At 40.6% G+C, this 23,138-nt stretch overlaps 1 protein-coding gene across 4 annotated transcripts in view; it reads right to left on the reverse strand.

Annotated features, from left to right (window-relative positions):
* utrn (utrophin) overlaps positions 1–23,138 on the reverse strand; it is a 193,911-nt gene that overhangs the window by 53,332 nt on the left and 117,441 nt on the right. For all 4 annotated transcript variants that reach the window (XM_085247254.1, XM_085247255.1, XM_085247256.1 and 1 more), the window contains 5 exons: positions 15,830–15,959; positions 11,484–11,752; positions 10,502–10,648; positions 6,871–6,949; positions 5,463–5,523 (listed from right to left, as the gene is read on the reverse strand). In XM_085247254.1, the coding sequence (XP_085103380.1) occupies positions 5,463–5,523; positions 6,871–6,949; positions 10,502–10,648; positions 11,484–11,752; positions 15,830–15,959 (686 nt within the window). The remainder of the gene's footprint in view (positions 1–5,462; positions 5,524–6,870; positions 6,950–10,501; positions 10,649–11,483; positions 11,753–15,829; positions 15,960–23,138) is intronic.

A 23,138-nucleotide genomic window follows, 5' to 3' on the forward strand; every position in this document is an offset into this window, starting at 1 on the left:
ATGACATAAGTGATACGATCTGACCCTCTTAGATTAACTGATCATAATAATAATAGCAGTTTAGCTTATCAAGCTTGTGTAGCTTTACAATTTCCAGCTACTTAGAGTCTCATTGAAGGTTAAAGTGGTTCTGCTAATTACTACGTCTTCATTGGTGCTTCTTAAAAATAAATTATAACCACAACAACCTCCTACTCTTTCCCTCTACCCTAGAAGTAACCTAGACGTTTCATATTTCCTGAGGGAAAAGCCAAAATCCTTCTTGGATAGATCTACAATCACAGCACGGCCGGAGACGATTCCCTAAAAACGGCAACAGTGTGGCCAAACACGTCTGCAGTCGCTTTGCTGGTGGGTGGTGGGAATTTGTCACTGTCACACGCTCAGAGACTTCCATGAATAATCATGAGCGTGCACTTGAATGATTAGTAGCATATCTGGATATTCAAAGACACAGAATCAGGGAAATATCTGAGTAAGCACGAGGAAGATTTCAAGAACTATTTTTTCCCCCCACTGACAGCAGCCTGCCAGGCTTATCACCAAGTGTCTGTGACAGGTGATAAGTGCCTGCATTCACCACCTGACATCTTCTGTCTCTCACCGCTCCACCTCCACCCTCCCTTAAAAAGCCACCCCCATCTTTCCTATAATAGCATCCCCCTTTTTTGGGCTTTTGAGTTACGGTTCAAATAGTTTAGGATTCCTATTAAAACTTCCTAAACTAGACATCCTGAGGAGCATACTGTCACAGTGAGCAGAGTGGCTGTTTTTTTGGGGGGGGGGGGTGGGGTTATTGCTAGGCTCAACCCCACCATAACCGTTTGGCACCATTTCACAGTGCCAAATGTCTCCTAACACAAACACAGACAGACAGCACAACCAAAGATTTCTTCGAATGTCGAGAGGGTGCCAGTGGTGAAATGGGAAAGCATATGAGGTTGCCAGCATGATGCAATAAATACACCGAACTTATGTGAAGCCATTTCAGTTTCCCCACAAAATGTCACTGGAACTGCTCGCTACAGGGGGTGGACAAAGACACAGTTTTAATCAGAGGCCCTTTGTCAGCCCGGAGAAAAGAGGCAGAGTATGAAAGGAGATGGGAGACGAGATGGGGAGGAGTTTGGGGAAATGAATGTTTCAGAGAGAGGCACTGATGTCCCAAGGATGTCACGGCACAAAAAGCGACCTGTGATTAGTCCTGGAGATGGATTTAGACTTGAATTCAAACAACAAATTAGGTGGAATTTTAAAACTGCCTCCAAGGCCGAATATGTGTGGATGTGAGAGAGGAGGATACTGCTGTAGACTAGCTTCAATTTGAAATAGAAAAAATATATATCACTGCTTGTGTCTCTAAATACATTTCTGTGTACAGTTTTCTGTGAATACTTTATATATTTATTTAGTTAGGACAGTGCATGTTAATGAACATAAATGTAAAAAAAAATTACATGAATGTAAACATACCAGATTATAGCCAAGGGCTAATTTCCATCTGTTGTCCTTAAGCATAAAAATAGACATAATAATTCATAAAAATTCATCATTCATTCATAATAAAAACTCCATCACCAAACTTACACATACACACCATTCTGTTCCCAAATAAAACATTAAAACTATACAACTCATACACGATCACACACTTGATTTGTCCATAACCACTTTTTAACCTTTGCCTTAAACAAATTGAATGTCGAGCATTCTCTAATGGGTTGAGGAAGACTGTTCCACAGATGGCCACCCTGGACAGAAAGGACGTTCTGCCCAAATGCTGTCCGTCTGTGGGGTATAAACAAGTCTCCTCGGATTGTAGCTCGAGTGGTCCTGTCTGAGCTTTCTTTATGCCTAATGAACTGCTTTAGTGGTGGTGGAGCAAGGGAGTGTAAGACTTTATATATTAAACTCACTCTTTTAAGTTTCACTAAGTTATTGAAGTTCAGTAATTTATGTTTTTTTAACACATGACAGTGGTGGTGGGAAGTCGGTTTTTTGTCAAGTAGTTTTAAACTTCTTTTATAAATGTTTTCAATAGTTTTAAGTGTTGTTGGACAAGCAAGTGACCAGGACGTCAAACAATAGTCCATATGAGAGATGATCATTGAGTAAAAATAAGTTTTTGCAACATTCATATTTAAATTATTACGTATATGATTAAAATTTCGATTATTAAATTTAAGTACCTGGGACACTTTATTTATGTGTCCCAGGTACTTAAATACCCCTGTATTTTGTTTGTGTGTTTGTATGAGTGGGTGGACGCAGGTTCATTGGCTGGCCACATCTGTGATCACAGGCTGTTGTTGACTCTAAAGTTATAAAGCCTGTCCTCCGAGTCACTGGCTTTCACATCTGAACCCTTTCTAGTGCCAAGATGCAGGCCCAAACCCAAAGCAGGTGTCCCTCCCCTCTCTCTATATATATAAATCCCATGTTTGTCTTCGTCTAGACATTACCTAGCTCTTTAAAGGGGACCTATCATATAAAACAAAGATTTTTTTCAGACGCCCTTACTGTTGACATCCAAATTAAGAGGGTAAGAAGCAGCCAGGTGCTGCTAATCAAATGCTAATCAAGTGCACCTCAGCACCAGTAAGTGTGAGCACCTCTATAAAAGCAGAAGCTTTGGCAGTTTACTGTTCTGGAGAAAGTGGGTGTGTGAATACAATGCCAGACTTCCCAGGTATGGACATCCCAGCAAATTCACACCATGAAATGCCCCAAGAGCTACATCTCAGACTACAGACCTCAATCGGCAGCTTAAATGTTAAAAATGTTAAAGTTCATGAGAGTACAAAGAGAAAAGAACTTAACAAGCATGGATTGTTTGAAGATAAAGAGAGAAATCCTCTCTGAAAAACAAAAAACAAAGCACAAGACTTCTGGAACAATGCCCTTTGACTATAATGCGTTTGGCAAACAGCATATCAGCTCTAACACCTCACACCAACTATTAAGCACGGTGGCGGAGGGGTGATGATTTGAGCTTGTTTGACAGCCACAGGGAACCTCACAGCCATAAACTCCTCTGTGTAACAAATATGAGGCTGACAGCTAAATAGTGACTGAAATGCTGTGGCGGGACCTCAAGAGAGCGGTGCATAAACAAATACCTACAAACCTCAACGAAGTGAAGCCACGTTGTAAAAAAGATTGGTTCAAAATGTCTCCACAATAGTGTCAGAGACTGAAAGTCAGGCAGAAAACGGTGTTGTCTTGTTATTCAATCTAAAAATGGCTTTACATGCCTCTTCCTCTAAAAACACAAGGCTTTTAGACACCATTCACAAGGCTGTACATAAACATTGTATTATTAACATGATTTAACACTTAAGCCTCTTAATACCGTCCAGCAAAAAAGATTATTATGAAATTTTGTTTTTCTTCATTACTGCCTATATGCACACAAACGCATCACCAAATAAACAACAACAGACAGATTTTCTACATAAAAATAAAACTATAGAAGCTGAGATTGTGACCACACTTAATAATATAGAATCTTTTGGAAAATGGATTCATCAAACTTTTTTTGAAGACATTTAACTAGTTACCGAAACATGACTGTATCTTTAAATCTTCATAGCTGTAGCTTTTATTGTGGACTGTTCTGTGGACAGTGAACAAGTGGGGTTTTTCCCTTGTGTAAATGGCCATTTGACAATTTTAACTGAGACGGTGACATTTCCACTCAGGGCACAGGATGATTTAGGAGGGCAACCTGAAAAAACGCTACCACTTTATCATCCTAAAAATAAATACAGGCAGTAACAGCGTTATAAAAGAAACCAGAGAGCAGCAGAACTGATAAATGATAGCTGAAATAGAGTTTTCTAACCGCTACACAAAAATAAGTGTAGATCTGGTTAAGGCAGCAATTTACTGACGTACAGTTAGATGTTTTTTGGATAATGAGGTCCTTTATACTTTCAAAACTGACATCTCCTAAGCAGTAGAAAAGCTGTCCTGGACGCCATTTCTGCCCATTTAAGCAAAAACCTGCAGTTTGGAGTGATTTGGCAAAAAATTAGAATGGGAAGCGAGATGTCAAGCTAAAGTCATTACAGCCACTGTTAGAAGAATATGGGAAGCAGTCCTGGGATTCAGCCAAATATTATCTATTCAAAAGGAAGTGCTACTGTTGAACTGAATGCGAAATGTGCAGGTGAAACAGCCTGAATGGTAATTTACAGACAAAAACCAATCGCGAGAGAAAGAAGTTCTTAATTGGACGACAAAGAAAATGCACAGAAAATACAAAGGAAAAACAAATGGCTACTAAGATCCATGACCAGGCGGTGTTTACCGGAGGTCACAAGAGGTTACAGCTCTGACGCACAAAAGAAAAAACTGAAAAGATCAGATAATAATGAGCCATTTCACAATCAGCTCTCAGCATTTTCAAAATGCAGATCATTTCAGTCTGCACCATACTGCCCGCATCTGAATCTACCTTGAGATGAATAAAGATGTCATAAATGTGCAAACTTCAACTTTTCTACCAAATCTGTTACTTAAAAGGCAGAAAAGATCGTATGACAGTAAAGACTGTTTTCACACCTGAAACGAACACAATGTCAGGAGATTCAAATCAGGACATTAAATAAATGTAAATGGTAAATAGACCGGTTCTATATAGAGCTTTTCGATTCCACGCTCAAAGCACTCAGGAGGTAGGAGACGGTCAAAAGTAGCAGTTGCTCCTGATCACTTGAGTGTGAATGCATAGTCTACTTGAGCACTCACAGCACTTTATACAGCATGCCTCGTTCACCCATTCAAACCCCATCATACCATTATCATCAGTCAACACCAGTCATTTTCTGCACCTACTATCTAATCGGCTTTAATCACCAAGGTGTCGAACCACCAACCTTCTGATTTGTGGATGACCTGCTGAAAGGGTTTAGACAATGATGCTGCCTGAGTAGAGCGTCCAAGAGACATGACACATGGCACCAGCCTGCTCACTGTCACTTCAACAGACAGTTGCCTACATTATTCTCAGATAAGTACAAATGAACTTTGCACGGACTTAACTTTGGGGAACTGACCGTTTTAAAGGAAGAAGTTATTGCAAAATTACAAAAGGGTCATGCCCTATAAATACTCCCTTAAAAGCCTTAGAGGTCCTTTAGGAGATTACTTTACAAAGTTGCACAGTCTAGACTTGAAATATTCTACTATGGTCATATGCCGCAAAAGGTCATGTAATAAAATTCAGGTGCTTGAGACTACCAGTGGACAAAGAAATCCCAAGAATGAAAATTAAAGCAAAAAATTAAAGCAAACTCAAATTTGATTGGAAAAAAAGACATTTAAAAAAATCACTCACACACAATCATTCCATTTCAAATAGCATTTTTTTCCTAACCTACTACAGCACACAGACAGACGCATGCATACAGTTTATACAGGCACAGTGAGTGCTATCGAAGCCATTTCTCGCCACTTACTTGATGTAATAAGGAACCTTATTCTGAGAAACTGCACGTTGCCAGGGGAGCTGTACAGATGCTGCAGACAGAGAGAGACAAAGATAAAGAGAGCAGTGAGATGAGGGGAAAGACAAAAAGTCGGGCAACTAAAATCCAAACGCCATCTTAATAAATGCTGCACAATTCCACCAAGCAGTGAAATAATCCATTTAGTGTTTGGACCTTGACTTGAAATAATTTTTACATGTAACGCTTCCATTATAACACAGTCTAGATGTATAAGGAAGACTCTCACGGAGCATGAAATTGGGGTGGGGGGGGTGGGGGGTGGGGTTGGGTAAATGGATATTGTTTTCTTGGCAGAAAATCCGGAGGAGGGAGACAATGGGACATGAAAGAAAAGATTTTTTTTTTTTTTTTAAATAGAGGGAGAAAAAACTGGGGGCACAAAACAAGACAAAAAACACAGACAAGCAAGGGAAATCTTAAAAATGACAAGCTGATAAAGTGTTAAAACCAGACAAATATAACTCTTGAGATGTTCTCAAAAGCAATAAGCAGAAATGTTGCTTGATTTATCGCCCTCCCACTTTCCCTCCTCCTTGACACAGCTCTACACTCCGATATAAAGATGAAAAGACAGTAAGAGAAAGAGATTAGGCGAGATTGGGAGATATACGAGATGGATAGGGGACGATAAGAACGCACTACTTTATTGATCCCTCGGGGAATATTAAGCTACTAGTGTAATGAGAGCGAATGTGTGATGGAGAAGATAGTGTCATAGTGCCAGGAAGATGAAAGAAGAGACAGAGTGGTGTTTTGTCTGGGTGCAGTTGCTGAGCTCTCAGCAGCGCTTACTTTGTAAACTCGTGTCTGTTGGTGACACAGCATGCCGGCTGAGCATGCCACCTGCTCTGAATCGCACACCGTCCATTTTGTCTCCGTGTCTGACAGCCAGCAAAGCAAATCAGGTGGAACGGGGAGAACACTAATGGCTGTATGATTATAGAAAATGACGAAAGTCAGAGAGCGAGGGAGAGCGCGACAGAGGCGCAGGGAGCCGGAGTCTGGCTGCTCTGTTTAATGTTCACGCTTCTGCATTTGTCTTTTCTCTCCAGCTTTGTCTCTAACTCTCTATGCTCTGCTAATGACCACTCTAAAGAGGGAGGGAGAGGAAGGAGTCAGTGCAGAGCTGTAATTAAGCCTTGCATTATTCATGAGTGAAGTGGCGCGTCTGCACGCTATGTGTATGCGCGTGCACGCGTCCACTGAGCATCCGCGACGGCGAAGCATATGGCTGAGGATGAAAAGACGGGGCATGGGAGAGAAATTGGACGATGTGAAACTGTGTAACTGAGTGGAATCAAACCAAGTCACCCCAAATCTATAATTTCCTTAGAGAAGTAATAGGCTCGGTACTCACTGGAGAGGAAATGTTGGGAGGAGGGGCCAAAGTCTCTGTGGGCTTCTTGAAGGAGCTTCAGTCTGTCATCCACTGCCACCTGTATGATGACCACACACACACACACACACACACACACACACACACACACATAGAGACAGTCAGCTGTGGGCTGGCAGGCTCTGCTCGCACAGACAGAACTTTACAGTGGCTAGACTTGGCGTCATGGTTGGAAAGAATTCAATTTCAGTGCAATTAAGTTACAAGTGGATTTTCTGTAAGACCCCAACTCAAGAAATTTTATTTCCAATAGAGGTATACATATACACAGTATCACGTCTTGACTCGACTCACAGGCACTTGGTGTCAATTTCAGGACATTTACCATTGTCTGGAAATTATAAAGCAGCTTCAATTAGCTGAGCACATGTCAAACCCACAAACAGCAGGTAACTGAGTGCTTACATGCACGTGTCAGCTAATAAGTATCTACACCGGATGCAGTCAATCACAGTACGGCTGTACGCTCGCACACAATGAGCTCAAAGCCCATAGCAAATCACTGCAGTGACAATTACAGGTAACTGTGGACCAAAATAGACTTGCAGGTCACAAATCCACCATCTAGTGTGCTGGGGCCAGAGGGAAACCCATTATCCAGATTTCATGGAAGTGTGCCATGTGCATTCTCAACTTTGATGGTATATGTGACCGTAATGGGAAACAGAGAATTAATGGAAGTTTTTTTTTTAAAATTGAAAAATGAAGAGAGAAACTCAACGGGGAAACACATAAGAAGCTAAATCAGGCAGCACACAAGAACACTAAGTTTCCTAAATCTCTACTTTTGAGCTAATCCCACAAAAACAACAAATATATATCAATATGGGGCGATCAGAAACGTAACATAGCACCAGAATCACACTGTGCCTATTTGTGTGTTAACATAAAATCGTATATACTTTCAAAATCAATGCTAAAACACTGCTGTTTACTCCATGTTATTATCTCTACTACTACTTCAGCTTGCTTACAAAAAAAACAAAAAAAAACAACACTCCGATATAAAGATGAAAAGACAGTAAGAGAAAGAGATTAGGCGAGATTGGGAGATATACGAGATGAATAGGGCACGATAAGAACGCACTACTTTATTGATCCCTCAGGGAATATTAAGCTACTAGTGTAATGAGAGTGAATGTGTGATGGAGAAGATAGTGTCATAGTGCCAGGAAGATGAAAGAAGAGACAGAGTGGTGTTTTGTCTGGGTGCAGTTGTAACATAGCACCAGAATCACACTGTGCCTATTTGTGTGTTAACATAAAACCTTATATACTTTCAAAATCAATGCTAAAACACTGCTGTTTACTCCATGTTATTATCTCTACTACTACTTCAGCTTGCTTACAAAAAATTAAAAAAAACTTGTGTGAAAAGCATTTAAGTTATCAATCACTCAGACTCTTACTCCCGCGCTCCTTTGAGAGCCGTGTATTGACCTCTCAGGCACTGCACCTGTGCCCTGCCGCACATGATTTGCTTTGCTCCATCATTCTGACTAGCTGGACAGTATTGGCAGCCTATAATACTGAGACTCGCACATTCACACATGAGCCTCGGGTATTAAGTCAGCCAGATCACAGAGGGATCCTGGAAATGGGTACAGAAAGACCAGTAGCTCAGTTTCTTTTTTGGCCACTTAGTGACTATTATCCTCACTCTCCCGCAGCAAGGAAGATGGTAGCTGTCTGGAAATGAAAACCAAACCATCAAACTACACAGCCAGATCTGGCTTATTAGTGAAGCTGAAGCCGTCCTGCAGACTGAAAGAAATGAAAAGAGCGGACAACAGAGAGAGACAGAATGAAACTAAGCCCTTCTCTGACTCACAATCTAAATTATAGTCATATTCCAGGCAACAAGACTGTTAGTGGGTATCTGTGCAGTGCACTGGAAAAAAAAAAATATCACAGGGCTACAAATTAGCACAGCTAACCAGTTTTGCTGAGCGGGGAAGGGGGGCCACATTTCTTTTCCTGCTTAAATTCCCGAATAATGCAACCACACTGTGTGCCTCAATTATAAAGGAAGCTTCAAAAACATTGCACTGGAAAAAAACTCTACATCTGTCTCATGTCCACAGCTGAGCATCTAACCTGTATTCAGTTCCTCTATGTGACAAAGTGGGTGAGAACACCATTTGTCCATATTCTTAGTTAACATTCTTGTTTTGATTTAACCATATTTCATATGTAGTCTGCAATAGGCAAACATCTACTATTGTTTATGTTTTGCACTTTTACAGATTATGTACAATAACATCTTGGTTTAAATCAATTCTGACAAGTTTGTCAAGTTAACATGTTATTTATTTCAACTGTTAATTGGTGTAGTTTGAACTCACCTTACTTACCTGTGTTCCAGGAACAAAAGGAGGAAATTATAGCTTTACTTCCTGTATTTATAGCTTTATAGCTAATAGCTTATAGCTAATCTGAGGTCACAGGAAGAGACCAGGTGAAGAAGTCGGAGAATTTTAGACTGTGTTTATACAGAAATAGATTTATTGGTGCAATATGTATTGATTACACCGTAGCGATTTTATTGCTAGTAAAGAGTAGCAGTATAGGTTTGAGTATGATAATGTTCATCTTACCTACTGAATGGAATAGTCCAGGGGCGAGTGGACTATTTAAGCAGATGAATGCAGGTGTTCAGGGGGGAAAGGACCAGGTCAGTGTAGCTGTGTGCAGTTTGACCTTAATTTCCACTGATTTAAGTTCAGTTATGTTTATTTGAACTGAGTTAACTATGGAGTTGAGCTTCTTCTTCTTCTTTTTGTAAATATGGTTTGATCACAAAATGGTGAATAAATCACTCGCTACACTGGACAGCACCTGTCTCCTGCCATTCTTAGCCGCTTAGGTCAAGTCCCACCGCACTCTACCACTGCAGATCTCAAGCATCACTGGGTATCAATGCCAAGGACCCTAAATCTAAGAGACATGACAGAAAAGCTACTTTGGCATAGCAATCTAGAGATTAAAAACTGACTAACAGTGCACCTTTAAGTTTAAAAATCCCCAATTAGAATACAAAAATGACTGAAACTTGTCTAAAGGATATCAACACAACTCCAGCGCTCATGCTCAAAACCCACTCCTCTATCTCCTTGTAATAACTTGTTAAGAGACTTTTTCACGACTTCTCCTCGAGGTCTGAGACATGTTCAACTCTGAGAAACACTCGTGACTGTCTAGCTGTGACTATCAAGCGTGCAGAGAGCCAAGGATATGACCGGTGCGCTGCGAGAATAGTGGCCAGTGATGTGTAGTGACAAAGTGTCGCACTGAACATAAAGCTGCGTTCAACTAAAACAAGTAAACAGGGAGAGGGACGGCTCCAAATCCCCGTGTGTTCAGCTGACAAAGTAAAATTGGTATACAGTGAAAAAAAGCGAGGGAGACACAAAAAACAAAAACATCGAGACAGCGCAGTCTCCTTTGAAGTCATTTAGACAACTGTGACAAAATATAGAGGAAAAAATGCGCGCGCGCGCACACACACACACACACACACACACACACACACACACAAAAAACCCTACTCCTGCTCCGAAATCTGTAGCTGTTTCAGGGGGATTTAAAGTACCTGCAAAAGTTTCCACCTCATGTTGAGCTGGTCCAGCTGTCTCGAGGCTGTGGATGACAGCTGAATGTCCAATGGTGTCAGCTCAGCAGAAAGCTCATTGACAATTCGAACGTCCTGACGCAACGGGGCAATCTCCTCTCTGAAGGCCTGGGAAAAAGATGATAGCGTATTTGTATTATAGTTGTGAGATTAGCCTAAAATAAATATGCTTTAGTCCAAACTGCTGACTGCTGTTTGTTTATCCCTTTCTTGTTTGACCACCTAAAATCTAACAGGAGATGAAGTTTGCAGCTTCAGCTTTAAAATTTGCATTTAAAAAGTCTCCTCCGTGTACTGTCCTACCTGTCTCCCATATTAGAGACAAGTGCTGCTCTGGTTGCAATCTAATCTATCAATAGACCATTTGATCTAAAGTGGATCGCTAAATGACACGGATATAAAGAAATACGAGTGCCCGGACTGGCTGTACCTCAGGTGATTAAGATCTGAGGTGCAGCAGAGAGAGAAATGAGTGCAACAGCTGAATTTCCTCATGCAGGCTGTGAATCGTGACTTGGCTATTTTCAGTGCCCTTTTGTCCTCCGCTTCTCGACTCTTTCATTTGTTGTTTACAGTTTACAAGAAGATGCTCTCATTTCTCTTGCTTGTTAAATTAAATTTGTTGCTTGTTTCTCAGCCGGTTCTCCTTGGCAAAACGAGACATCCTCAAATATGATGTGTAAACAAATAAGACTATACTGAATATATCCTCAAATGAAGTAGCACTTTCTTTTAAAAAACACACACACACAAAGTAAATAAAGAACCAGGGAAACCATGTGAAGCATCAAACATTTCTTCTTCTTTTTTTAAAATCAGGATTTTCAAAGATTTTATAACAGAAAACAACAAGATTTGTTAAACAGCACTCAAACTGAGCATATCTGACAGTATAAGAGGGATGGTTATGGTGCATTAGCAAAAATCTGACCCTCTGACTCACCGTGGTTCTATCGATGTGATCCTGCAGAGAGTCGATCAGCAGATCGCCCACAGGCTGCCAGGTAGCTTTGGCCTCCTCTGCCCGAGTCAGCCGCAGGTCAAGCTGGTCCATGGAGCTCTGCAGCTCCTGGAGTCGCTCCAAGGCTCGCTCCACCTGACTCTGCCAACCGCCCACGTGCCCTTTCAGACGCTCCCACCGCTCCCTCACTTCACCAGATTGCTTTCGGATAGCCCGGGCCAAACCTCGGGCCTTCTCCTCTGGTGTGAGATCTGAAAGATAAAAAAAAGAAAATACGGGAAATAAAGAAGCACGCCATTTTGTGGAGAAACGCTCATGGCCTTCATTATTATTTCATATTTTGTTCAGTTATTTCTTCACAATATGCTAATGAAAGGCATTTATTTCAAGACTACTTCTATAAAATGGAAGAAATGATAGAAATGCATTTGTAATGTGTTCACATCCTTGCACTGAACCGGATCTTTTCTTTTATTTCACAGTCCTTGACTTCTTTCCAGCGCTGCAAACAGGCTCCCCCACACTGCTTCACTTGCAAAAATACACATGCTTGTGACGTTTCAGTGCTAGAGCTTCCTAAAAACAACCTTTACCATCTTCAACATTTAATCATTGTTCTCTAAATACGTACTTCTACAACAAAAACACTGAAGAGACCTGTATAAATTTTTATTAAAGTCTCTTCTTTTCTCTTCCTAACATGATGTGGCAGAAGATTCTGAAGAACTACGAGCCATTTATCTGCAAATTTTACTATAATTATACAGCTGAATAAGCCCTTTGTGATCATTTTTTCTTTTATTGCACATTCCTTCAGTAGTTGCACATCTTTCATGTCTAAGTCTGACCCTTCTATGACTCATCTGCAAACCTGACACCCATCGACAAATCAAGCTCCAGGACAATATAAACCCCAGCCCTTCGATCCTCTTTCTGACTTTGTACTGCCTGGTAGAAAAACTACAGTCTTGTCAGAACTGATATGTAGAATTTTCTGACCCTTAGAACTAATTCTTTTGTCCCTTTGTGTCTCAGGTCTACTAACTTCTTTCCAGTAACAACCTGAACTAATCCAAACTGCACACGCGCCTCTTCTCCATCACTCTCGCCAGCCTTGACCTGCTCTCTGACACGCTATCTGCCAAATTCAGCTGCATTCAAGTCACAAATACGACCTGCTGAACTATTCACTGTTGTCCCTGAATTCAGCTTTTGAGTCCTCACTTCTTCAGTTAAAGCTTTGATCCCATACTAGGTAAATGAGCGACACTCAACACGAGGAGAATGGAGGAGCAAAGGAGAACAGGAGGGCAGAAAAATAAGAAAAGAAGGTAGGACGCTGAAGCTTTAACTAAAGTCAAGGCTTGATCAAAGAGAAAGACAGGAAAAAAATGAGAGAGACTGAGGGTCTAAGAAGTGACAGAAGTCTAAGAAGTCAGAAGGTGAGAAGACATGACGACTGTGGCATATCTGAGGATGCGGTTAGAGAAGAGGAGGGAATAAAAAAAAAAAAAGAAAGAGCAGGTATAGGAGAAAACTGCTCCCCAGATAATCATTTTAATTGCAAAAAAGATGAGCAGCTCTCAGGAGTTCTTAGGTCTTATCTCCAGGGTAGTGACTGAATTACCATCTTCACCTGTTGCACCTCTGCAATCTCGCTTTTTCTCATCTTGCTCCCGGCATACAAAAACGCCTGACACTGCAGGAAGCCTCATGTCATTGCTGATACTGATGGTGTCTGTAGTTTATAAAGAAGAATGATGTACACAGGCAAAGTAATGTAAGCTCGTTTGATTGTCTTTACAAAGCATTACTATACTAATACACTATCAGAGTGTTACTCTGACACATTCAATATCCTCTCATTACACCACAAGCACAGCTTCTGATCTTAAATTAGCTCGTTTTAAAAAAAATCTATTTACTGTATACAATGAGATGACACTTTGATATCTGCATCAAAGACCACAGACAACAAGCCTATCCGTCTGCGCTCTGAAGTCTCGCCACACCCCTACACATTCCCTTGGGTCGGTTTAATTATTTACACAGTAGGGGTTTAGTTAGAAGGGAAATATGCTGACCTAACGAAGACTTCCCTGCTGCACCCAAAAAGAGACAGAGAGGGAATACTGAATGAGTTGGTGTATTTGTAAGCCCAGCTCCTTGTCTATTTATACCAACTTCAACAGAGGTAACAGCTTGAATGATTTTAACCTCAGAAGTGAGGCAAATAAGACCTTAGATTCTGGTTCTTCAAACTGGCTGAAAAGCAGACATTCTTGTGATTGATGACAGGTTAAGGTACCCAAAACAAAACCCTTGTGGAGCAGAAAAGAAGAAGTTTCTTCTGGCAGTTCTCCCATTTACATCAGGTTATCACAGCGGATGGATCCATATATTTGATTTTGCACAGATTTGAATGCTGCCCTTCCAGACACCCGCACCACCAGGTATCTTAAATCCAACTAAAAACCTTTAGCAAATGACTTTGTAGGATGCAAGCTGCAACCTTTTCCAGCTCCTTTTTTTTTAATATTGTGGCTCGCGTTCGGGGGCACCACAGCACGTCATCTGCAACCACCTCACCCTCTCTTTTGCATCACATCAACCCTCTGCATGTCCTCCATCACTACCTTCTCTAGAACTTTCTCTGAGGTCTTTCTCATCCTTACCGCCAGCTCCATATTTCACATCCTTTGTCCAGTGTATGCACTATCCCCCCCGTTACACATGTCCAAACCATCTCCTCTTGCTTTGCTTACACTGTCTCCAAAATGCTTAGCTGGCACTGTCCCACTGACATACTGTGACACTAAATCTGTCCCTCCAGGTCACTCCCAAACATTTTCATCTTCATCCACCTCCTCTCTTTGAGTCAGACCTACCATCTCCAAACCATACATCATAGAGGGTTTCACAACAGTGTTAACAACCTTCCTTTTCAGTGCTGCTGCTATCCTTCTGTCACTATGCCTGAAAAATGAAGACAAGGTATAGGTGCCAAAAACTAGAGTTCTTTCAGGGGCCAAAGGTCCAACTTTACAACAGAAGCAAACATGGAAACTGCTTCAACAAAGACATTTTTGTGTAGCTAATGTATATATGGGTGATCTTTTTTGATAACTCAACAGCCTAAATTGCATTAAATTTAGTGGTGTGGCAGTATTAATTGTGGATGGCTTCAAAACAGGGCTTTACAAAGCAATTTTGTCTTTTTAAGTGTTTACAGTCTGCAGTTTATTACCACGGGCTGCGTCCAAAATCAATGCATTGTTGTTACCCATCTACTATTGTCATACAGTACAATTTTAGAGTGGGAAATTATGTTTCTACAAGATTCTGGCCATGTAAGGGTAGGGCTGTTCGATATAACGATATATATCGGATGACGATATAAAAACGTCTATCGTCAAACGTCAAAATTAACTGTTTACGGCAATATTTTTTCATCGTTTTGATGGTCACTGTAGTGGCTATATTAATGTATTAAAGTTCTCTCTTTCACTCATATTTAATATAATCACACTATGGACGGACAAGCGCCTGTTTTTATGTGTTGTCGTTAGCAACAATGACGGTAAAACCATCGCGTGGCTCCGCTGTCCGCTTGTTTGTTTTCCACGTAAACCTTTCACAATAAAGCTCAAGATCCTGTTGAGACTTTTCAAAATAAACTGAATCACGTGAAAGAGTATGCAGAGAAGCAAAAAAAAGAGCCGTCAGGTGCTAAAAAAATAAACCTTAGACTCAAACTTTGAAAGAAAATGGTTGCCGTTACAACTTGTGTCTAAAAATGTATAGTTTCATGCATTGGTTAAAACACTCGAATCCAGGTAAAAAGGACGCCGAGATGGAAAAACTAAATGCAAGTCGAGTTGCCCGAGATTCACAGAATTTACAGAAAATATTACATTTTTGTGATTTATATCATTGTCAGGACGATGAGATTTTTGTCATATCGCACAAGGGAAAAAAATGATATGTGAATTACAAAAATAGGCGATTAGTGATTTAAAATCTGTTGAAAACAGACTAGACTAACTAGAGACACAGAGAACTGTGAGTTTCTAATAGTTTTTCATTATGTCATTATCTCCAGATACTTACTATACCTAAAAGATAAAACTGCCTAAGCCTCATTATGAGCTCTGATTTTACCACAATTTACTCAGGAGGTGGAAAAAACTGCATGGCATGGCTTTAATGGACTCGGTAGTGGTGTGCAGTATTTTTAAGCTGCAATTATCTTTTCAAACCTGTTTCCAGGACTGAAAGTTTATATATTCTGTTAGAGATATTTTTTTTTTTAATGAAAAGGAACAAACCAGTCTTTGGCTGCAGGTTCTTGCGTGGCTCTCCAGGACCCTCAATGGGCTGATCAGCAAGAAACGTCCTCGCCTGGTCCAAAGTGCTGATTACCAAGTGCTCACGCTCCTTCAGTTCTGACCGTAGCGCCTGCGGGAAAAGCACAGAGCAATGGCTTAGAGGGGACTTGATGTATATAAAAATGTTACTAATATCAACCACAAATTTTTTGTAACTTTGTTATGATCTATATATTAAAAAAAGAGTTTGAGTTTAATTTTCAAACAGTTCTTGCAGGTCCTAGTTTTTGAAATAATATACATACTAATCAACCAGTTCTTAGAGTTCTTGTGATTAAAACACTCACATCAGCCCAATGAACAAACGCAGATGTTTACGTTCTGCCTATCGGCAAGATAACCAACACATTCAATGGCTAATTAGGTGATTGCAGCACAACAACAGTTTCCCTGCTCAGTCTTTGCCTATTAAGAAGGAATCAAGAGGTAAGAGAGACAGTGTGAGAGAGAGGCTATGTAAGGAGTGTCAGCGGTATTGAAAGCTCTGAGAACAGAGCAGCGATTGAAGTGCGAGTACTGGGTCAAACTGGGCTTCTCCTCTGGGTCTGTGTGAAATTAGCTGAGCAAGGCACAGAATAAAGCGAGTCACTGTAACCCTGCAGGAATAATCATTATAGAGCTTGCTAGTAACACCACACATCCTGCACATCCTCTCACAGCGCCGCTCATATTGAAATGAGCATAGTGCACCACACACTCCAGGCTCTAGTTCATGAAGTTCATGAAGCAATCTGACAAATGCTCTTAACCTTATGTCAAGAGTTCTGCCTCAGCAGAGTGCACGGCAGGCGATGGAACTACATAAAGGGGGTGAGATCGGTATGTAACGGCATAATTGTTCTTGTCTGAATATACATGTGACACCCCGAAGGACTTCATTGCCTATCGGAGTGTGTGATTGCTTTGTGAAGAGGTGATGTAGTTGAAGACACTGTGAAGCTGGTTGACCCGCTCTGATAAAGTCTCACACTTATCAGACTGATCAAACAGTCGACTGCAGCAAAAATGAGATGCAAAAGATTGACGACAAGATGCTGGCTTGGGTGCAATCGTATTACCGGCAACATTTGAAGACGTAAGACAAGAACAATAAGAATCGCCTAGAAGAGAAACTATCCAATCCATATGTATGAGAACACCCCACCACTCCAGCAGCTTACATCCATATACGCACATACCTGAACTCGCACCTTCTGTGTGACCTTCATTATACAATGTCATCACAATCTAATTTCATCCTTTTAGACATTTGTGTGAAGATTTGCCATAATTAGCCTATAATTTCCTGAGTGACCTTAACCCTCTCACCACTTCTTTCAATTCTATTTCACAGTTCACACACGGCTGCTGTGGAAGCATTTAAAAATAAAAAATTTAAATTCTGGAAGTAAGTTCTTGTAAAAGTTGGATTTAGACCAATGCAATGACAATTTCACACAGCCTCCTGCAGACAAATGTACTCTCACCCTGAAATGAAGCATCCTGCTGAACACAAATTAGATCATCCCTGCTAATAAATGGTTTGCTTCGTTCCAATGATTTCCTCCCCGTTCACACAGAGGAAGCATAATAGGCAGGTAGCGCAGAGAGGGGACCTTGAGAGATTGAGGAAGAGGGAAAGGGGTGTGAGCAGAGATAAGAAAAAGAGGATGAGGAGCTGAGCAGCGAGGACAACTCCCAGTTGATACCAGCACCATTAGTTTTCCATATATTTCCTTTTGTTTTTGCTGTCAGATGTAGAGTGGTGGTTTAAATTAGGAAATGAAATGAGGGTAAAGAGGCTGTTTATTTTCAAAGTTTGTTGCATGTTACTCGGAGTGACGCCAGTAAAATATTCCGATGTCAGTTTTGTAATGTGTTAATCACAGATAACAGCTCAGGTCGATGAACAGCATCCTGGTGGAAACAAATTGCACCTGGTTGAATAATTCAGGGAAGTCTGATTACAGCCAGATGTAGAAGGAACCAACATATATACAGCATCAAAGCAGCAAATGGCTTGTTGAAGCCATTTGTAGAACTGGCTTGTTTATAGATATGTGAAGTTTGACTTCATGTATTACACTTTTAACATCTCCAAAGATCCGTCAGCAAATATTTGCAAGTCTGATAAACCCATGTTATTCAAAATAGAAGACAGAAAACAAATACTTAACCTCAGAAAATTAAGAAATATCCACTCATTTTGAATGTGATGGAAGCAACATCAAAAAAAAAGTTGGAACAGTGACACGTTTATTCAATTCAACAGTTGCCTCAAGTCGCTTTATGTTGTAAAGTAAAGACCATACAATGACAGAGAAAATGAAGAAAGCTTCAACAGGGTCTGCCAACAGTCTGAGAGCAAAACGTTTTACTGGGGCGATACTGTGAGATGAATGTTGTCCAATTCTTGGCCGATACAGGATTCTAGCTGCTCTACAGTTCCGGGCCTTCTTTGTCTTATTTTTGCATTTCATGATGTGCCAAATGTTTTCAGTTGGTGAAAGGTCAGGACAGGCAGGCAGGCACTGTCCCTTGTGCACAGAGATTTCTCTAAATTCTCTGAATCATTAAATATTAGGCCGTATAGATGATGAGGTATTCAAAGTGTTCTTTATTTTATGTTGAACATCATTACTCTGAAATTTGCAGGGGTTTTTTTGCAGATTGCTGAGCCTCTGCCGATCTTTACTTCTGAGGAGCTCTGCCTCTCTAAGATGCTCTTTTTATACCCAATCATTTTATTTTGATGAGAATTAACCCAATTAGTTGCAAAATGTCCCTGCCTCCATTTCTTTATAGAACATTTACTTTTCTAACCTTCGGTAACTCCCAGTCCCAACTTTTTTGAGACATGTTGCAAGCCATCAATTTCAAAATGAACCCCCCCCCCCCCCCCCTTTTTTTAACGAAGTATTAATGTTTCACTTTAAACATTCTGCTAAAAATGTGTTTATGACACGCGCACATCATTTTTTCTGGTGTTTTCTTTCATAACACACAGCGTCTCACCTTTTTAAGAATTGGGGTTATATTGTCAGGAATTAATTTCGAGTCACTTCTAAGATAACGCCTACCGATTTCTTACTGAACGTTTGATTTTTCTCCTTCTCTTGTTTGAACATGTATCTCATTTCTCACACACTCATAATTTCTGAGATACTGTATTCTGTTTGCCATGTCTGTTGTGTAATATCACTTCTGTGAAGTGAAATGCAGTGCTGTGTTGTTGCTGCACTGTTTACTTACACTGTGTGTGAGAATAAATTCAAGCTGGGGAAAAAAAAAAAACTGTTGATAAAGATCATGTGGCTCAAAAGCTCAAGAACAGCCTGCAGTAAGGCCACTGTGGTCAAAAGTGAACTCTGCGTCTCAGACGTATTTACTATAATAATACCCATATTAATAATCATGTCACACAGGCATAGTTTGAGTAATACAATAAATGTAATATTATCTTCTAATGTAAACTGGCTCCAAAGAAATGAGCCACAGAAGGCTTTAATATCTGCAACGTGAGCAGCGCCAAGTAATCCTCTTTGTTAGATACAGCCTCGCCGTCTGTTATCCAGCCACTGGGTATCCTTACAGTTCAGGCAGGTGACAGCACAAAACACTTTCACCCAACACTCAACCAAATCTTTTTAGTGAAACCTCAGCACGCGCACATTATCAGAGTTTCACACAGGGACACACTTTTCACGCTTTTTTGAAAGGCGGATATCAAACACATACGCCGCTTTTAAGTTAACAAAAAAAGCTCTTTTTCCCCAAGCAAATCCCAGACAGCCTTTGAGTGATGAGACATAGACATCTAAGTCAAAGATAAAACAGGACAGGTCTTCTCTTTGCTCTTTTTCAACAATTTCCAGGCTCTGGCACATCAGAATATGAGCTGTGATTTATGGAGACTAGAGCAAGAGGGGACTCTTGTCACTTTCACAATGCTTCTGGCATCTACCTTGAAGCTACGAGTGACCGTGACCTTGGCTGTGAGTGTGTGATTATGTCTGTGGGCAAGTGCTTGTGCCCAGGTCTGTGTAAGAGTGTAGTTTGTGGCTGTAGCAGCACAGCAGACTCTTATCACTAAGTGCCCTGTGCTGTGGCGCCAATGAGATAACATCACAACACAGTTTCTTTCAGAGCTCTGCCAAACATCCCTCTTCCTGCTCTCAAAACCCTGCTATCTCGTCCACAATATTACCGTAGCCCTCATCTTCTAGAAGAAATAAGCCTCCCAAAAAGGACTGATACAATATACCATCTCTCAACATAAGAGAGGCACAAGGCAGGAATTTTCAGGCGCCTTTGCAATAAGGGTTCAATCACACTGCGGGAGAAGGGGGAGAAAGTCACAATACTGATGACTTCTTATTTTTCTCTAGCAAAAACTATTTTTAGTTGAGGCCAGAATTTGAACTTGTGTCGTCTGGGCCAAATTAGATTTTACAGTTGCATACAGTTGCACAGTTCATAAAGGAGCCACAGAGTGATTCAACTGGAAAAAAAAATTAATTGCTCCTTTGCCCTCCCAACATTTGCTGTTATCTCAGAATAGCTGAAAGCTAGTGATAGCTGCTAGTAGTTTGAAAACAAATGCTCCACTTAACTAATGCATCCAACCTTGGCCATTGTTAATTTAGTACCAATACCCACAGGCTGTGAAATGCCTGTGGATGTACAAGAAACCTATATGTGACAAATTCGCAGTTGCCGAAATAAAAATATAAATTTTTTCCATGTAAAACATATGTATATTTTACATTGTTGTGTTAGTGCAACTGCAATAATTTACAAGTTTGAGGTCAATTTAGAACCTTTGTTTTTTGAATCGTCACTGCATCACTCTTTAGCATAGTTTTGCAGTACTTAATGAGGTTTGCTGTCACCGATAATTATAACTGCTAACAGCAGCATTGTTCATATACTTCTTTGCTTCTTTAAGCTATCATAGCCTTTAAAAGGTTTATTGCACACTTACCAGAATAATATTAGCATTAATTTAGAGGATTCATCTCCTAACACAGTCCAAATATGCAGTCTCTTTTTAGTAATCTGTTTTGGTTTTGATTAACTCCCAAACCTCTCTCTTCAGCTCATAAATGCTCGACTATACTAACCATCTATGTAGCAATCCGTCAAAGGCTCAAAAGTAATTAATTGACAAGCAGCTTTGTGGCCAGATGCAGTCTGTTCCCTTGATGTTCCATGACAAATTAAACCAATAAAAACATCTGTATTTGACTCCAAGTGTATAAGTTGTGTTTTCACCGGATCTCTCAATATGATGTCGGCAGAGATTCTGACGTGAGTGAGGGAAGCGGCCATTAGACCAATAAACCAAAGTAAACCCATAGAGTGATCACAAACACTATGAGAGTGGCCAAAAATTTGGTACATTTTTAAAAAGAATGAACACACTGACCTGCTCAGCAACCCCAAAAGGTCTGAAACACCACATAATAAAACTGAGGTGGATGATCACAGAATTATTTCCATGGTTAAAAAAAACAACAACTTCACATTAAAAACCAAATGACAGGCGAAGTGAAAAACTTTAAATTGTACCTAGATGATCAATGTTCTGCTGGATCCTAGCATCTTGATCCACCTAATCACTGCTGCAGACCATGCATACACATGGCACTGCCCTTTGGCACAAAAGAGACAATAAAGGACCCATGGCGTTGACCTGGTTTGCAATTGCAAATTCCTTTGATTCTAGCTAAATCTGCATCCATGGAATGTGCTGAAACATACCGGATCTAAGGATGCCCCACCCCGGAGCTGACAGGACCCAAAGGATTTGAGGCCAATGTTTCAATACTGCAGGACAAACCCATAGGACCCCCAGCAGATAAGGGCTGGTTTTTGCCAGCAGTGCTTTAGACCATCAACACACACGTCTAGCAATTTCATTAAACTGCAAGTGTAAATGAAGCAGACAAAAACAATTTAAAGTTCCTCAGAAAAAAACCCAGTGGTGAGTTCTAACAAAAGCCCTGTGTCTCCAAAGACACCCTGAGGTAAAGTCCAGCACAGCACTTAAATCCATTTCATTCTCCTTTACTACCTGTCCATTCAAGAGAAAATGGTGCTAATCAATCATTCAGGCACAATGATTAAGATGAGTCCTGTGGCAAATTATTAGACTCTCCCCACTTTAGTTTGAGTAATGGTATGCTACTTAAGCATATTTAGAAGATATGGGGAAGGGGGGTTTAACTAAATTTAAAGTATATTGCCTGTTGCCTGTATTCATTCTGAATGAGTCGAATGAGCTTTTGAAAGAACCAGATTGAACTTGCGTAACAATGCAGACAAGAAACCAACTGTTGCTGAAAGATAAGAGTCGTTAAAGATGCCCACAAGCCTCTGGTCCCTCGTTCCCACTCCTTGATCTAAAAGCTGCTAATTTAATAGAAGAGACTGATGAGTTTAATCGGCTTGATGCTAACAAAGGCATTTTTACTGGGTAATTGAATGTGCAATTAATAAACGCTATTATGGCCATTTTAGAAGAGAAAAACACAGACACGGATCAATACACAGAGGAGGGCGGGAGAAGTAACTCAAGTTAGCACAGACAATACCCACTCAGTCGCCTCACACTTTCAGCACTTCAACAATCAGCTTGTTGAGCTAGATCTGAATGCAGCTGATGTGTTGGAAACCTAAATATTATGAATATAAAAAGATGTACTATGTATACTTTTCCTACTTCCACTAACCTGGGTTCTCATCTACTGTACATAACATCTTTCTCTTTTCTCCTCATTTAATTTTGCTTCTGTTTGCCACTTCCTGTCTATCACTTTCTGCTTGGACCACTGCTCTTTCATATTTTTCTTCCTTCCGATTCTTTAATAACGGCAATATCCGTTGCTCTCTGCTGGGCTAAGTGGCTTAGCCTTCATCTTTTATCTCGCAAAGTCTCCCAAAACAAAAAGAGAATGGAAAAAAAACCCTCACTCTAAGCCTTCCCTACCTCAGAGACACCAATTTCCATATATTTATATCCATGCACATTCCCCCAATCTCTCCGGCAGAGCAGCTGGTACATGCACTGCTCACCAACTGTGTCTGCGTATGTATGCGTGAGCACAGGGGACTTGCAAGTGTGTGTCTGTCAGTGTAAGCAAGTAATAGAGCATGACATGTTCAAAGCCCCAGCTTTTTGTTCTGCTCAGCCACCTCCCCTCATCCTTTTTAGGGTCACCAAGACCTCCAGGCCAATCTACTAAGAACACAGAGGAAGTGAGGGAAA

The sequence above is a fragment of the Mchenga conophoros genome, linkage group LG15, assembly GCF_057382185.1.
Source record: "Mchenga conophoros isolate Kocher_MC1m ecotype Shallow Benthic linkage group LG15, M_conophoros_male_GT1.1, whole genome shotgun sequence".
Classification (NCBI taxonomy): domain Eukaryota; kingdom Metazoa; phylum Chordata; class Actinopteri; order Cichliformes; family Cichlidae; genus Mchenga; species Mchenga conophoros.